Source organism: Paramormyrops kingsleyae, chromosome 11 (genome assembly GCF_048594095.1).
Source record: "Paramormyrops kingsleyae isolate MSU_618 chromosome 11, PKINGS_0.4, whole genome shotgun sequence".
Taxonomy (NCBI): domain Eukaryota; kingdom Metazoa; phylum Chordata; class Actinopteri; order Osteoglossiformes; family Mormyridae; genus Paramormyrops; species Paramormyrops kingsleyae.
This window is the reverse complement of record NC_132807.1, coordinates 25,418,393-25,432,065: the sequence shown is the minus strand read 5'-3', so window position 1 is coordinate 25,432,065 and position 13,673 is coordinate 25,418,393. Positions and strand designations below refer to the sequence as shown.

Here is a 13,673-nt window from a genome sequence, read left to right as displayed (position 1 = left end):
TCTTTGCCATCACAGCGTCTCAGGACCCAGTTGCACGATGCTCCTGCCGGTCTCATAATCCTAAGTACCTGGAACAACGGTCCATCAGCCTCGACCCGCTCGGTGATGGGTACCCCTGGGCACAGGTCTGCTCCCTTAGCCGCCGCGCTGCCTGCTACCTCAGTCACCGCAGACACAAGGTCACTTTTTAAAACTAAAGTTGCGATGAGAGTCTCACAGTTAATCCTTTAGACGCAGCGTGGGAAGAGGGTGTACTGCTGCTGCTGAATATCAATTATGCAAAGCCCACACTCAACCCCATCTTAACTTACTTTGATGACTCATCAATTTAAAGCTGCCTCCAACTTTCAAGTCACACACCCACCCTCTCCCCACAGGGCGCAGCGCATGGGGGCTGCTTCACTGAAGTGCGGCACTGCCCGAAACCCTGAACGCCTCCGCACTGGGCTTGCAGACGGGAGATATCCCAGGAGAACTAGAAGGGGTGATAACGCTCATCGGCGTTCATGCAAGCTCTGATTGGAGGACTGGGAGTTGGGTGACGCCCATTTGTGTTTATGCAAGCCCTGACTGGAGAACCACGGCATGGCTAATCCTCATCAGTGTTTATGCAAGCTCTGATTGGAGGACTGGGATGCGAGTAATGCTCATTAGTTTTCATGCAAGTACTGATTGGAGGACTGGCAGTTGGGTGACGCCCATTTGTGTTTATGCAAGCCCTGATTGGAGAACCACGGCATGGCTAATCCTCATCAGTGTTTATGCAAGCTCTGATTGGAGGACTGGGAGTTGGTTACTGCCCATTTGTGTTTATGCAAGCCCTGATTGGAGAATCAGGAGATGGCTAATGTGCAACTCCGTTTATTCAGACCCTGATAGGAGGGCTTGAATGCGCTTATCGTCCCTCACTGCTGAAGTGGATTGTGATTGGTGGAGCAGGCGCGGCTCTATTTAACGCCAGTCATCGGTCGAGGCTCCACTTAGCGACCTGCAGCAGACGCCACGCTTCCCTTTGCTTTTGAACAAATACAAGCAGATTGCCTCCATGTTTTGGTGATTGCTGAAGTGTGCCGAGAATTAGAATGGGCTGATTTTTTTTTGTTGGTCTGAGCGACACAGGCAGCAGTGGGGGGAAGGGGGGGGGGCTAGGTTTTGGTTGGGCGGGGGGGGGTTGGCATCTCAGCTCATTTTCCACCCTGCCATCTTTATGCACTCGTGCGGAGCGACTGCACTATTAGTCCCATCCTCTCGTATATTGACCCTGCTTCATTACGGGACGGGAGGCAGACGGATGAAGATGAGGGTCTGCAGATGCCACCTGACAAGACGCCACCATGAGAGAAGGTGAGGGATGGGGGCGGGTGCCAGAGTGGGGGGGGCTTCGGACCCTGGCGATAGACACACGGCGAGTCCATGAGGAGTGAGACGCAGGAAGGTGCCATCCGCCCATAGCGCCGTGTGCATGAGATCGCCAGGCAACCAACCCGGCTGTGCGTTTGCCTAAGTACATGAAAGATGCCAGGCAAGAACTTTTAGAGGCAGCAGGAGATGCCCCATGCGGGTGTCGGTGGGCATTGCACCCCTCCTGAAACCCTGAAACTACCGATACACACAAACACACACATGGGCAGCAATTCTCACCCTCACAAGTACATAAATGAGCACATTCATTCACTGACACATAAAACCATGAAATTACTCACACACACATGCACACGTAGGTTTGTAATTATATCATTGTGTGAATTATATCATTATTCATTTCTATGGGGAAAACCCTGATCTCAACATGATGACCTTAACCCCTACCCAGCCCTAACCTTAACCATAAGTAAACAAACAAAATACAGGACGTTTGCCATTTTTCGTTTTTTGATTGCAGTCTCAGATCTTTGTGGGGAGCTGAAAAATGGTCCCCACAATGTCAGAATATCACTGACAGGTTTTTATAGCATTGTGGGAGACGTTTGGTCCCCACAATGTAATATAAACATAATCCACACACACACACACCCATGCAGAAGCCCCACATTTGCAATTGCCCGGCGCCGCTCAAGCCGTCAGACGGCAGGGCCGCCCGCGCTGGTCGCGAGCCCGCTGGACTGGGGCTGGTCACATGATGCGGCCCGCGGTGTCATCATCCTTGGGACAGTCTGTCTCTTTGGCACGGCCAGGTGGTAAAAGGCTCCATGGGCCATGCTCTGCCAGACCGTTTACCGTGCTCTTACCGCACGGCTTAAACCTCACCCTTGAGCTTCAGCGATGCAGCTGGAATAGTGCTGATGGTTACATCACCACGCACATGCAGACCGAACCGCATGACAAAAACGTGGCTGCGGGGCGGTCCAGAGACTATCATCAACACATAAAGGGGTTTGTTCTGCCAAGAACAAATTCTGCACCCATAGCAACAGGCAACAGATGCCAGCCCTCCTGCTGAAAGTTCCATACAGACGCCCCCCTCCCCCCCCCCCACCTCCTATGGGCCGACACCATGACTCTCTATGCCCCGCCCATTTCCAGCAGCCCTCCACACAAACTCTGCCCAGATACACAACACAATGCGTCACCCAATTACCCAACTCACAGCAAACGACATCCGTAGTAGCGAAAGAGAGGAACTGTGAGATAAAAGGCTATCGCTGGCTGAGATTTGCCGGCCTGATTAATGCGAGGACGTAACCCTGTCCTGTACAATCAGAGGAATTTATTTTCCTGCCAACGGGTTAGGACTTATTTCTTTTTCCTTTATTTCTCTCTTTCCACTGGAAAAAAGGGACGTAATAACAATGCGATACAGATGTAATTTATGACCTGGCAGTCGCTTGAGTTTCCTTGCATCCGGAGTCCGGCCTCTTTCCTCATAATGGGAATTAATTTCTTGTGGGCGCCGAAGTTTGACAAATCTTGCGTGGAGGACAAATTGACCAGCAGCAGACTGTAATTTGTCCTTTCGGGGGACTGCCTGGCCCCGCACTCGCTCCGTAATTAGTCTGCGTCTGCGAGGTGCCCCCGTTTGGGGGGATCTTACAGACGGGTGCCCCGGGTGCCCTCTGAGATAAGACACGGGGGACACGGTGACGCCAACGATCCCCCCCCCCCCTTGCAGACTTCCCACCCCATTGCCCATCCTCATGAGACATTTGGTGCCCCCCAACCCACCTACAAGATAAGGAGGAACAGAAGCACAGATGGTGTTAGAAGGAATTGAATCGATAGTGAAGACGATGATGAAGCTGATGATGACAGACATGAAGAAGACAGAGGTGACGATGGAGGAGACAATGACTGAGGTGTGAATGACTGAGGTGACTGCGACCAAGGTAATGATGACTGAGGTGACGATGACTGACGAAAGGATAATGAACAATGACTGAGGTGGCAATGACAGAGGAAACGATGACGGATGTGATGGTGACAGGGGTGACAATGACAGAAGTGGTGATGATGGTGGTGATGATGACAGAGGTGCCGAAGACAGAGGTGAGGAAGACAGAGGTGACAATGACGGAAGTGATGATGATGATAAAGGAATGTGAGGGTTAAGAAGAGCAACCATCAAGGGACCCTAATGGTGCACTTTACCGCACATGGGAAAAGTACGTGGAGAGAGACGGGAACGCGGGACAAGGTCGGATCACCTTAAAAAAGTGCTCTCATTACCGTAACTGTGTGATAGAGCTGTTTACAGAACACTGGCCTGGATCTTCGGATCATTTGTTATATAAATATGTTGTTAGAGGTTTTTTCTTCTTACATTAAAATATAAGACAGTTCATGAACCGATACTGGTTAATTGGTGCCCCGTCAACGCATTTTAATTAACACGAGTGTTACGCTCGACTAATTACGCAGTTAGACGGGACAGAAATCTGCATACAAAGCGGACTCTCATTACCCCAGCCAAAACCTTTATTTAGAAGGAGTCCTGAGCATGTCCGCTAATGTTTCCATCACGAGTGAACGTAGGAGAGGGTGGGTTGTGTCAAAATGTGCCGACGGCGACACCAGCTTCAGGGTGGCATGGAGCCGGGGTGACTTTCTTGCGTGGGGTGTGGGGGACACTTGTGGGTGGGTGGGCGAATTTCTGTATGGGAGGCCTCAGAACCTGAGGTTCGGGCACAGAGGATGGTATGACTCGTTGATGCCAGGGGCATTGCCCTGACTTGCATGTGGTGCTAAGAGGGGCACTGGGCACCGTTATCAACCAGACCTCATAAATGAAAGATGTCAGAGAACGGGAAAATAAGTGACTAATTGGCTATTGGGCTTGCCTGAGCCAATTAGCAGGCCTGTTACATTCACGCTTGGGCACCGAATTGGACCGAGCAGTGAATAAGTCGACACCTCTGCTGGACCCCCAAAAAACCCAGCAGATTTCCACTTAAAGACTACAGGCTCCACACCAGCTCACTGGGTGTCCATGGCCGAAAGAGGCAGGCAGAGGAAAGCTTTGAGAGTGCAGGAGGGCGGGGCTCTGGAGCGCGATGGAAGAGCAGCATCCCAGAGACCCTTAAAAGGCTGTGTGAGTGCCGCTGGGGTCCGCGGGGACAGGAGATTGGCCCAGAGAGAGGGTGAGAGCAGGGCTTCTGTGAACGGCCAATGAGAACACGGGAAGCGGAGGCCTTGTGGGCCACGTACCAGCACGCCAAACAGGTTTCACAGTTAGTACAGCGTGTACAATGCAGCTTAATTCACTATTAGTTCCAAGGACAGAAATTCACTCTTTGTTTTTCTGGGCTGGCATAGTGGCTCAGTGGGGTGGGGCTGGGGGGATTTAAACCTTGCCACTGATCTGTGTGTGGGGTCTGTACCGGCATCTTACCTGGGGTGTACCACAGCCTTATGCCCTGTGTGCCTGAGATAGGCTCCAGCACCCCCTCCCCCACCCACTGGTCAGATGATGAATGGATGGACCTTGTACTTTTCTGTAATGTTCAGTATAAATACTTTAACTAACATCGGATGAAGCTACATGGCCTGCAGCTGAGGCCTCAAGAATAAAATGTTACGTAGACACTTTTTATTTTTTCCCCAGATTCGTTAAAGTTAAAACAGCGCCGTTTTCACACAGAAGTGTGTGTGAGAATGTGTGTCTGTATGTATGTGTGTGTGTGTGAGTGTGGATTTGTATTTACTACAATGTGGGGACCAAATGTCCTCACAGTGTAGTAAAACCTGTAATTATTAAAAATGTAGTAAAAACAATATAAACCTCAATTTTATAAAAAAAAATCTGTGCGTGTAAACGAAAAACTAAAGCAGCCAAAAGTCTTGTATGGTTAAGGTTAGGGCTGGATGAGGGTTATGATAGTTAGGGGTAGAGTTATGCCCGTAAAAATGAATGGAGAGTATGTGTGTGCATGCATGTGTGTGTGTGTGTGTGTGTGTGTGCGTGTGTGTGCGTGTGCACGTGTGAATGAGTGTTTGGCAGCTGGCTACCAAAACCAAACAATTCTCTTGGGCATGAATCAAATTTAAGGGCATGAGCCTCTTGAACGGCAGACCTCCAGGTGATGGAGAATCTGTCAGCCCCCCTTCATAGACAGGGCTCCCCTCCCCAATCCCAGCTAGATTAGTGCCAGCATTAACCCCCCCCCCCCCCCCTCAACCACCCTACTCGCCCCAAGCGCTCGGCAGCGGAAACCGCTCTCTGTCCGACATGACAGAGAGTCGGAAGGCTTTCATCTCGCCTTCGCTGCCGTTGGCGGTGGTGTGCCTCGTGAGGCGGGTCGGGGTGCCGTTCAAAGGCGCTGTGTCCGCGCGCAGCCTGGGCCCCCTCTCTGTCCCCTGCTGAGCGCTGCCAGGGGCCACGCTGAATAATTGTCTGAAATTGATTGGATCGAGCTCCGTTTCGAGTGGCTGGGGAGGATTTTGGAAAACAACAGCAATGCACGAGCAGTCGGGTGAGCTGGCCACGACGCTGGGGCCTCGTCCACGCATCGCTTACGGTGGCCAATCAGGGCGCGAATTTGGCATGGCGGCTCTTAGACAAAACGGGGCCCTGCCCGGGGGCCCGGCACTGCGCTTGGCTTCAGAAGCGCTACTGCAATCGCTGCTGGGCTAGGGGCGGCCCGACTGCACGCTCATTCCTAGCATCACGGGCCCTGGCCCCATCTACGTCAGCGCCCCCTGCAGGGGGGGCAGTCGGGCTGCAGGGTTTCCCACACCATTACTCGTGTGTGTCTCCCTGAATATCAGAATGCTCCTCCGCTTACACACCGTGTCACACAAGCAGCACCAGGCACAGTTTAGCATAATATTCTGTATCTCCCCAGAGACAATTGCAAACAGCTGATTAGCCCACAGCAGGATGCATCCAACAACATGACCCCCCCATTGCGCCCCCTCATGCTGTTGCTCCCTCTCTAAACTCACCTTGAGGTAGCTCCCCCAAGGATAAGCAAGGTGGGGGTAGGGAGCAGGTGACTTACCCCAGGTAGGGTCTTCTGCTCGTGCAGGGCACTCTGGGCCTTCAATGCAGACTCCCTGGCACAGTACGTGAGAAAGGCACATCCTGGGCAGGGAGACACAGAGAGGGGTCACCCCACAGAAGCAGTGTGGAGAAGAGCCTATACAGTGCATGGACAGGGCATGGATGAAGTATGAGTAAAGTCTGGTCAAGGGACGGTCAGGGCATGGATGAAGTATGAGTAAAGTCTGGTCAAGGGACGGTCAGGGCATGGATGAAGTATGAGTAAAGTCTGGTCAAGGGACAGGCAGGGCATGGATGAAGTATGAGTAAAGTCTGGTCAAGGGACAGCAGGGTACGGATGAAGTATGAGTAAAGTCTGGTCAAGGGACAGCAGGGCATGGATGAAGTATGAGTAAAGTCTGGTCAAGGGACAGCAGGGTATGGATGGACAGGGACAATTCCAGATATTTTTAAGGTCATAAGAGGGGCTATAATTCATACTACTAAGCCAATGATATGTTAAATGATAAATCGATGAGTGACAAGGCAAAGGGCACTCGGGGTCCAATCAGCTTTCAGCTGGGGCCAGTGTCCCTGTGGCCCCGCCCTTCTGCATGCCCCTGGGCATGGATAAGGCATGGCTTTGGTATGGACAAAAGATGGACAGGATATGCTGGACACACACAGTACAGTCACGCTGTGACAAGACCTGCATCACATCCGCAGACAAGACAATTTTCTAGAAAGAAAAGCATCACATTTTCAAGATCCCGATTGTTTCTGTTTCTGTATATCATGTTTCAGAGTTGTGTGGAACGCAAAAGAAACATGGACATTCCGGTTTGTCTCACTGCTGCAGCAGCTTTATGTTGCTTAACATTATAATTTTATCAGCAATCTTCATTTCACAATAAGCCCCACGATAAATTCCTTAAAAATGCAATTATTCAACAGAATGTTTTGCACTATATTAAAACAGATAACATCAATATACGTTTATGGTAGCACCTGTAATTAAGCTCAAGATGCAGCTCAAAAAAAAAGACATCAACAACAGCGCCCCCTAACTGCTGAGGTATGGCACTGCATGCGGCACAACTGCAGAGGGAGGAGGTTTGCAGGGATGACCTTTGACCCGATTCTCTGCCAGATCCAGTCAAGCCTCCCCACCCCATACCGCCTGCATCGATCCCCTGTAGTCAGCTGGTCACATGAGAACAAACGTCACTCTGGCTAATGATGATGAAAAACAAGAGGAGACGCTGCGTACTTCAAGGGTCACAGCAGGAACTCGCTGCGTAGGGGCCTTGTGATTCCCAGGCCCAGCCCAGTGTGACCCATCAGGCTTCTCAGGGGGGAATCAGTAAGGGAGCATCCGCCCGAAAGGCCCAGGACAGCGGGGTGCCCGTTCAATGTGAGCCATCCGTGTGACACCCCCGTACCACTGCGTTTTCAGTGGTGTTTAGCTGGGAGCCGTGTACACAGTCAGTTATAATACTGAGACTCCGTCTGGATCCCGCGAGCTGCAGCCCAGCTGAGCCTAATTTCCTCTTTGGGTCTCCGCGGTAACCTGTGATATCGGCGCATTATTTATTTACCTAACAGCCGCTCTGGCTCACAGCGTGCAGCTCTCAGTTTTCACAGGTGGACGTTTGCCGATGTGACTCGGCAATCTGAGCCCTGCCAACAGACCCTCGTCCCCCCCACAGGGGACTCGAACCCGCAAGTTCTTGGCCACAGGTTCTGCAATGTTAGGACCAGATACATAAACAAGGCTCGTGACTTTCCGTGCTGCCAATGCTGACTGCCAGTCAGCATCTGCATGGGAAAAACGGAAGTGGACTCAAGGCTTTCACGTGGCTGATCTCGCACACGCATGCCTGCACACTCTGGAACGCTGTATTTTTGCCAGTGAATGGAGAGGTCAATGATCAGAAGTCGGGTGGAACTGGGCCAGCAGGCAACCGTCACTCAGCACGGGCGGGGAGGGGGGCAGCCTGGCTCATCACTGTCACATGAGCCCTTCCAGGCAACTTCTGTTCCAGCCGCCCCCCGACACAAACACACACGCAAAAAAATTATCCATCGCTCGTTGGAGTATTTTATTTTTTATTATCACTTTTCACAAAAAAAAAAACTCGCTAGTATATGTTTCTATTAAATTCCATCCCTGCCTTTCAGTTCTAAAAGATGCATTTGTTTGTTTCCCTGAGCGTTGACAGTTAAGCGGAAACTGCCGAAACAGATAATAGGAAAATGAAAATGGGCAGAGCGAAAACAGGAGCGCTCGCTACTGCTGCAAATACATGTGCATTCGCAAGTTTCTGCGAGCGCACGATTGCATAACACCCTCTTCTCATACCGAGCTTTCCTTTCCCCGTCTCAGCGGGCTATTTCCCGTTTCCCGGATATGGAATAAAAAATAAAACATCACAAGAGCGCTGGAACGCGGGACATTTCACGGAACACTTGTAACATCAAATCTTTCTCATTTTGAGTGATCTAAACTGCAAAGAGCACGTCAATCTACGCAGCAATACAGAAACAGCAAAATATTACCGAAATAGATGACATGGAAACATTACACAATACGTAAAGCTGATCCATTGGACTAATAATCTTGACAAACCGATTATTAAAATAGTTACTATTATTATGCACAAATTTAAAGTAGCCCTATTCAAAGACGGGACAGATTTAAGAAATTCGAGAAACTCATCCCAGCTTTCCAAAAATAGCTACATTAACCTACCCCAGTGTTGTCCTTGGTCTGTTTCTAACAGTAATGCAATTAACAATATTATTATTACTTAAAATATGAGACCACCGTACCGACATTATAGATCAAGTATCACTGTCCCTCCGAGAAACCAGAAAACGTGAATACTTAATAGATAGATATGTAAGAGTATATATAAGTAGACATTGAATAAGAACAAAAAATTGATGAACAACATAAACGCACGCGCATATACGTATACTCACGCCATACTGCAAACGCTATAATAAATGTCAAAGGACACAGCAGATTGTATAACCAAACCATGACCGTTAAAATTCAATTAAAGCATAAGGTAAACTATCACATTATGTACTTTACGCAAGGCCTACAACAGGATACGTCAGCATTTAGGCAGGTTTTGTTCAGTAGTGTCTCGATCGTACTTCAGACCCAGTGGAAGTCCTAATACACCAGACCATCGTTGGGGATAAAATCCGTTAAAGCTTTTTTTTGTCACACCGTCGTTGCTCATTTGCGTTTCTGAAGTAATCCTGACTTCACCGACGGTTACATGGAGGGTTCGGCTCACCTGTTGCTATGAGATTTTCGGTGGTTGTTGTATAGCATTGTAACTAATATAACATTACATTTATATTAGCGTTAAACTTTTAATAAGCAATATATGTGCATTCTATCATTTCTTTAAAAATCCTTGAGAAGTTTCGTCAAAAAACCTGTTGCCTGGAGCAGTAGCCTACCTATAAAAAACACGATGCAACAAACTAACTTCACTCGCTCCCAGATATAAGGTAAATGTTCGTCGGCATAAAGATAAATGTAAAAGCCGGTATATGAACTGCAAACATCTTGAAGCCTCCGCGGTACAACGTGGTTGAAAGCAGCAACAACACGAACGTAAGTTTTATTTATAAAAAAAAACTCCCGTATGGACGATCAGCCTTATTATGCATATATTTTGACAGTATTGGCCTACTACCCTTATTATTCTAATCTATGTGAGACTGTAGTCTACTTTTCTGCGTAGGTGCCTTATGGATGCAATTTTTAAACGTGACTTTAAGAATAAAACTATATTGATCCTTCTATATGCCATATATAGGCCTAGGCTATTTTATATAGGTCTATTGTGTGAGAGAAAGTTAAATATATTATAATTAAATGTGCTATGGGCCCTGCCAAAAAATACATCAGTCAACGTCAGAAAAGTAATACGGGGAGTGAAGAATGTTTTTATGTGTGCAGTGTGCTTTTGATATCAACATCAACCCACAACCCGTACCCCCATCCTTTTCAATTACCCTGTCCTAGTTGCGTAAAGGTGATGGGATTTTCGGGTCTACTACGTTGGAAGCAATCATGACAAAGTTAAATAGGAAGATTAAGTATTTCACGGAATAAAGTATGACAGGTGTCATCGCAACAAGGGCACCCGTAAAGCGTGGGGCAACCCGGGACTTTAATCAACCGTTTCTGCATTGTTCTTAGTATATTGAATAACTCTCGTAATGATGCAATCTATTCCGACACGTGACACGCCGTCCGTAGCGCTGGACCCCAAATACAGAGCCCCGGCTTGAGGTCCGGACCGGCTCTTTCTGCCCAAAAACCCGCCCGACCCTCGGCGCTATGCATCGCAGACTAGCATGGCCCATTAAATGTGAATTGGATACTTGCGTTCCGCAGATCGCACAGGGCTAACTCAGAACTCTACCTGTGTTATCTGATTAAAAATACTTTTCTAGACATATAATAGTAGGTCTATAATATTGTTGTTGTTATTTGTAGGTACTGCACGTAATATACATTGTATGCAATGTATATGTAATATATAATACCAGCTTCTATATATTATGTGAACATGCTCTCGAAAGGATGCAGGTTTATGAAATAGATGGTTGTATTCCGAAAGTCCGGAACATTCACTTTTCTAAAATATTTGCTGTGTTTATTTGTTTCAATTGTTTCATTGCATATTTCACGTATTATTTTATCTATTTAACTGAATTTACACAACGTATACGTATAAGCACTAGTTTTATCCTTACTAATGGTCATGTTATCGCGACTACAGTACGATATAGCAACAACAATAACATTTTTTTGCGTGGGTTGTGCGTTATTAAAATGAATACTCGCGTCTTATTCTGGAAAAAATGTACTACGTTTAGCTACTGAATAAAAGCAATGTTCGTACTTTGTGTTAGGCAGATTGTGATCCCGGGTTTAATTATTAATCTTTTACTTAATTAGTGTAACGTAGCCTTACAGAAAATATATCGTATAGCATCGATATAACACTCACAACAACGTCACACATTCCATTATAGTAAGCACTCAGTTAATAAATATTTATAGCCTACTTATTGAAAAGTGGACTGAAAATGTCGTCTTTGCTCAGTTATTCCTCCTAAATTAGTATATATTACTATATATTTTAAGTCGATGCACGATTCTCTATCTCTGTTTTCATTTCATCGTAAAACAACTGTAAATAACTGTAAATATCACGAAATAGCTTTGTTGACACATTTACTATTGTTACTGTCGACGCGTGAATTAAGGCTTTTGTATAATATTTAGGTGATCGACGCCGGAGTAGGGAGATGTGACAGCTCGGGGAAGAAGAAAAAAAGTGTAATTTCAGTAGCGAACCGATTAGTATAGGAGGCATTTAAATCATCCCGAAAAGGCTGCCACTGGGAACTTCATCCACATCCATTTCTGTAAAGGTCAAAAGTGAGAGCAAATTCTCTCCATGTCAAGGTATAAACCTGTGTAAATTTCAGGAGACAGAAAAAATAGTGATGCGTTTTGCAAAGGCGTGATTGAAAGAAACTCGACGTTCTGTATCATATCCGTGTACAAATCGGTTTGCTGTAAATACAACGGCAAAGGGTTGCCTTTCTCACACACATTTTAAATTGTTGTTTATCGTGATCTAACGAGCATTGCACGTCTAATTCCCCTTATATGTGCATGCATGCACTAATACATTATAGTCGGATAAAAACGAAATTTTGCGACATGGGAGTTTCAATACAATAAACGTACATTCATTTCTTATTTTCATAAAAAAAATATATAATAATTGTAATTACTATCAATGCCATTGTGCTTTTTCTGTTGACACTGCAAGATTTAGCTTTTCATCGGGTTTGCTGAATCGTTAACAGCCAGCGATTAACTAATCACGGTAAAAGATACCTCAACGAGAACTAATGCACGCCAGCGAACTTTAAGCTGGTCTCCGCACTTTGCTCGACATTTTTACCTAAGGAAGTGGGCGGCATGGATAAAATGCACGTTTATTTTAAGACCCCTTCTAAAGAAGGTCCCCTGCTGATGCTTTGGGATACTTTCTAGTCATATTTAGTTGTCCCGGTTATTGTTATTCGTCGATGCCGAATCTCCCGCTGGAGGCTGGAAACACAATGGCTGTGCCCGACGTAAACACACACACGCACACACACGAACCCGTTTACCCGTAGTATTCACGTGGACTCGAGTCTGACACACCACAGAAACGCCCACCCCCCACACCCTCCACCCCATTCAAACAGAAAGAGTCTCTGCACTGTCTCTAAATTAATTTCATTTTTAAATAACCGAGATTGTATGGCAGGGGGGCTTCCCCTCGCCCCAACCTTGGGAAAAAAACGGATCACTTTTTATGCTCTACCGAAGTGGTGACGAATCGGTGGCGCTATGGCTAGAGATGGCTCAAAAACAATGATACGACAACAAAACCGACCTTTATGCATTCCTGTAAACCTGTCTTTCAGCACGGTGAGTTCGTATATCTTCCCGAATTCCTCAAACAGGGGTTTAAGGTCTTTCTCCTCCAGGTTTCTCGGTATTTGCCCGATAAACAACTTGATGGCGTCATGGTCTTTCATGGGAATGGTGTTCTGTACTATGCTAAGTCCGTTCATCCTGCTGGCGCTGTTCGTGGTGCTGAATCCATTCTCTTGCTGCACTCCGTTCGCAGTGACTGTAGCCATCTTTCTTCAATGGACCGACTGCTTTCTCTCTCTCTCTCTCCCCCCTCTCTCTCTCACTCTCTCTCTCTCTCTCTCTCTCTCTCTCGCTTGCACCCTCTCTCGTCCGTTCTCTCTCCCTCTATCTCAAACACACACTCCCCCTTCTATATCTTCCTTTCTCACTCGTCCCTTTACTCTTCTCTCTCGCTCCCCTCTCTCCGCGTCTCACTCCCTCCCGCACTATGCCCTATTGTTTTGATTGCGCCTTATTTATCTTCATATACTGTCATCCTTCTTCTCGTTCTCAATCTGTTTCTTTCTCCCCGTGTCAGCTGCCACTCTGCTTGTGACGTCAGTCCGTGGGTTCCTGACTAGACCCCCTGCCAATTTGCATAATAAACCCGTCTCAGCCAATGGGAGGGCAGGACGTGCGGAGGCCTACGGGGTGCAGCGTGCTTCCAAACGTTTATTCTAGAGAGAGACTGGGACGTTTAAGATCCGGCGAGAAAATCCGCTTGTGTACACATCCAGATTC

The 13,673-nt window shown here is 47.4% G+C and overlaps 1 protein-coding gene across 9 annotated transcripts in view; it reads right to left on the bottom strand.

Moving 5' to 3' along the window:
- celf6 (CUGBP Elav-like family member 6) overlaps positions 1-13,455 on the bottom strand; it is a 102,334-nt gene extending 88,879 nt beyond the window's left edge. For 4 of the 9 annotated variants that reach the window (XM_023819656.2, XM_023819660.2, XM_023819662.2 and 1 more), the window contains exons 1-2: positions 12,910-13,455; positions 6,435-6,517 (exon numbers count right to left, since the gene is read on the bottom strand). In XM_023819656.2, coding sequence (XP_023675424.1) covers positions 6,435-6,517; positions 12,910-13,159 — 333 coding nt within the window. In that variant the 5' untranslated portion in view covers positions 13,160-13,455. The remainder of the gene's footprint in view (positions 1-6,434; positions 6,518-12,909) is intronic. The other 5 variants (XM_023819663.2, XM_023819657.2, XM_023819659.2 and 2 more) reach the window with 2 other exon arrangements.
- Between the last annotated feature and the right edge of the window lie 218 nt (positions 13,456-13,673).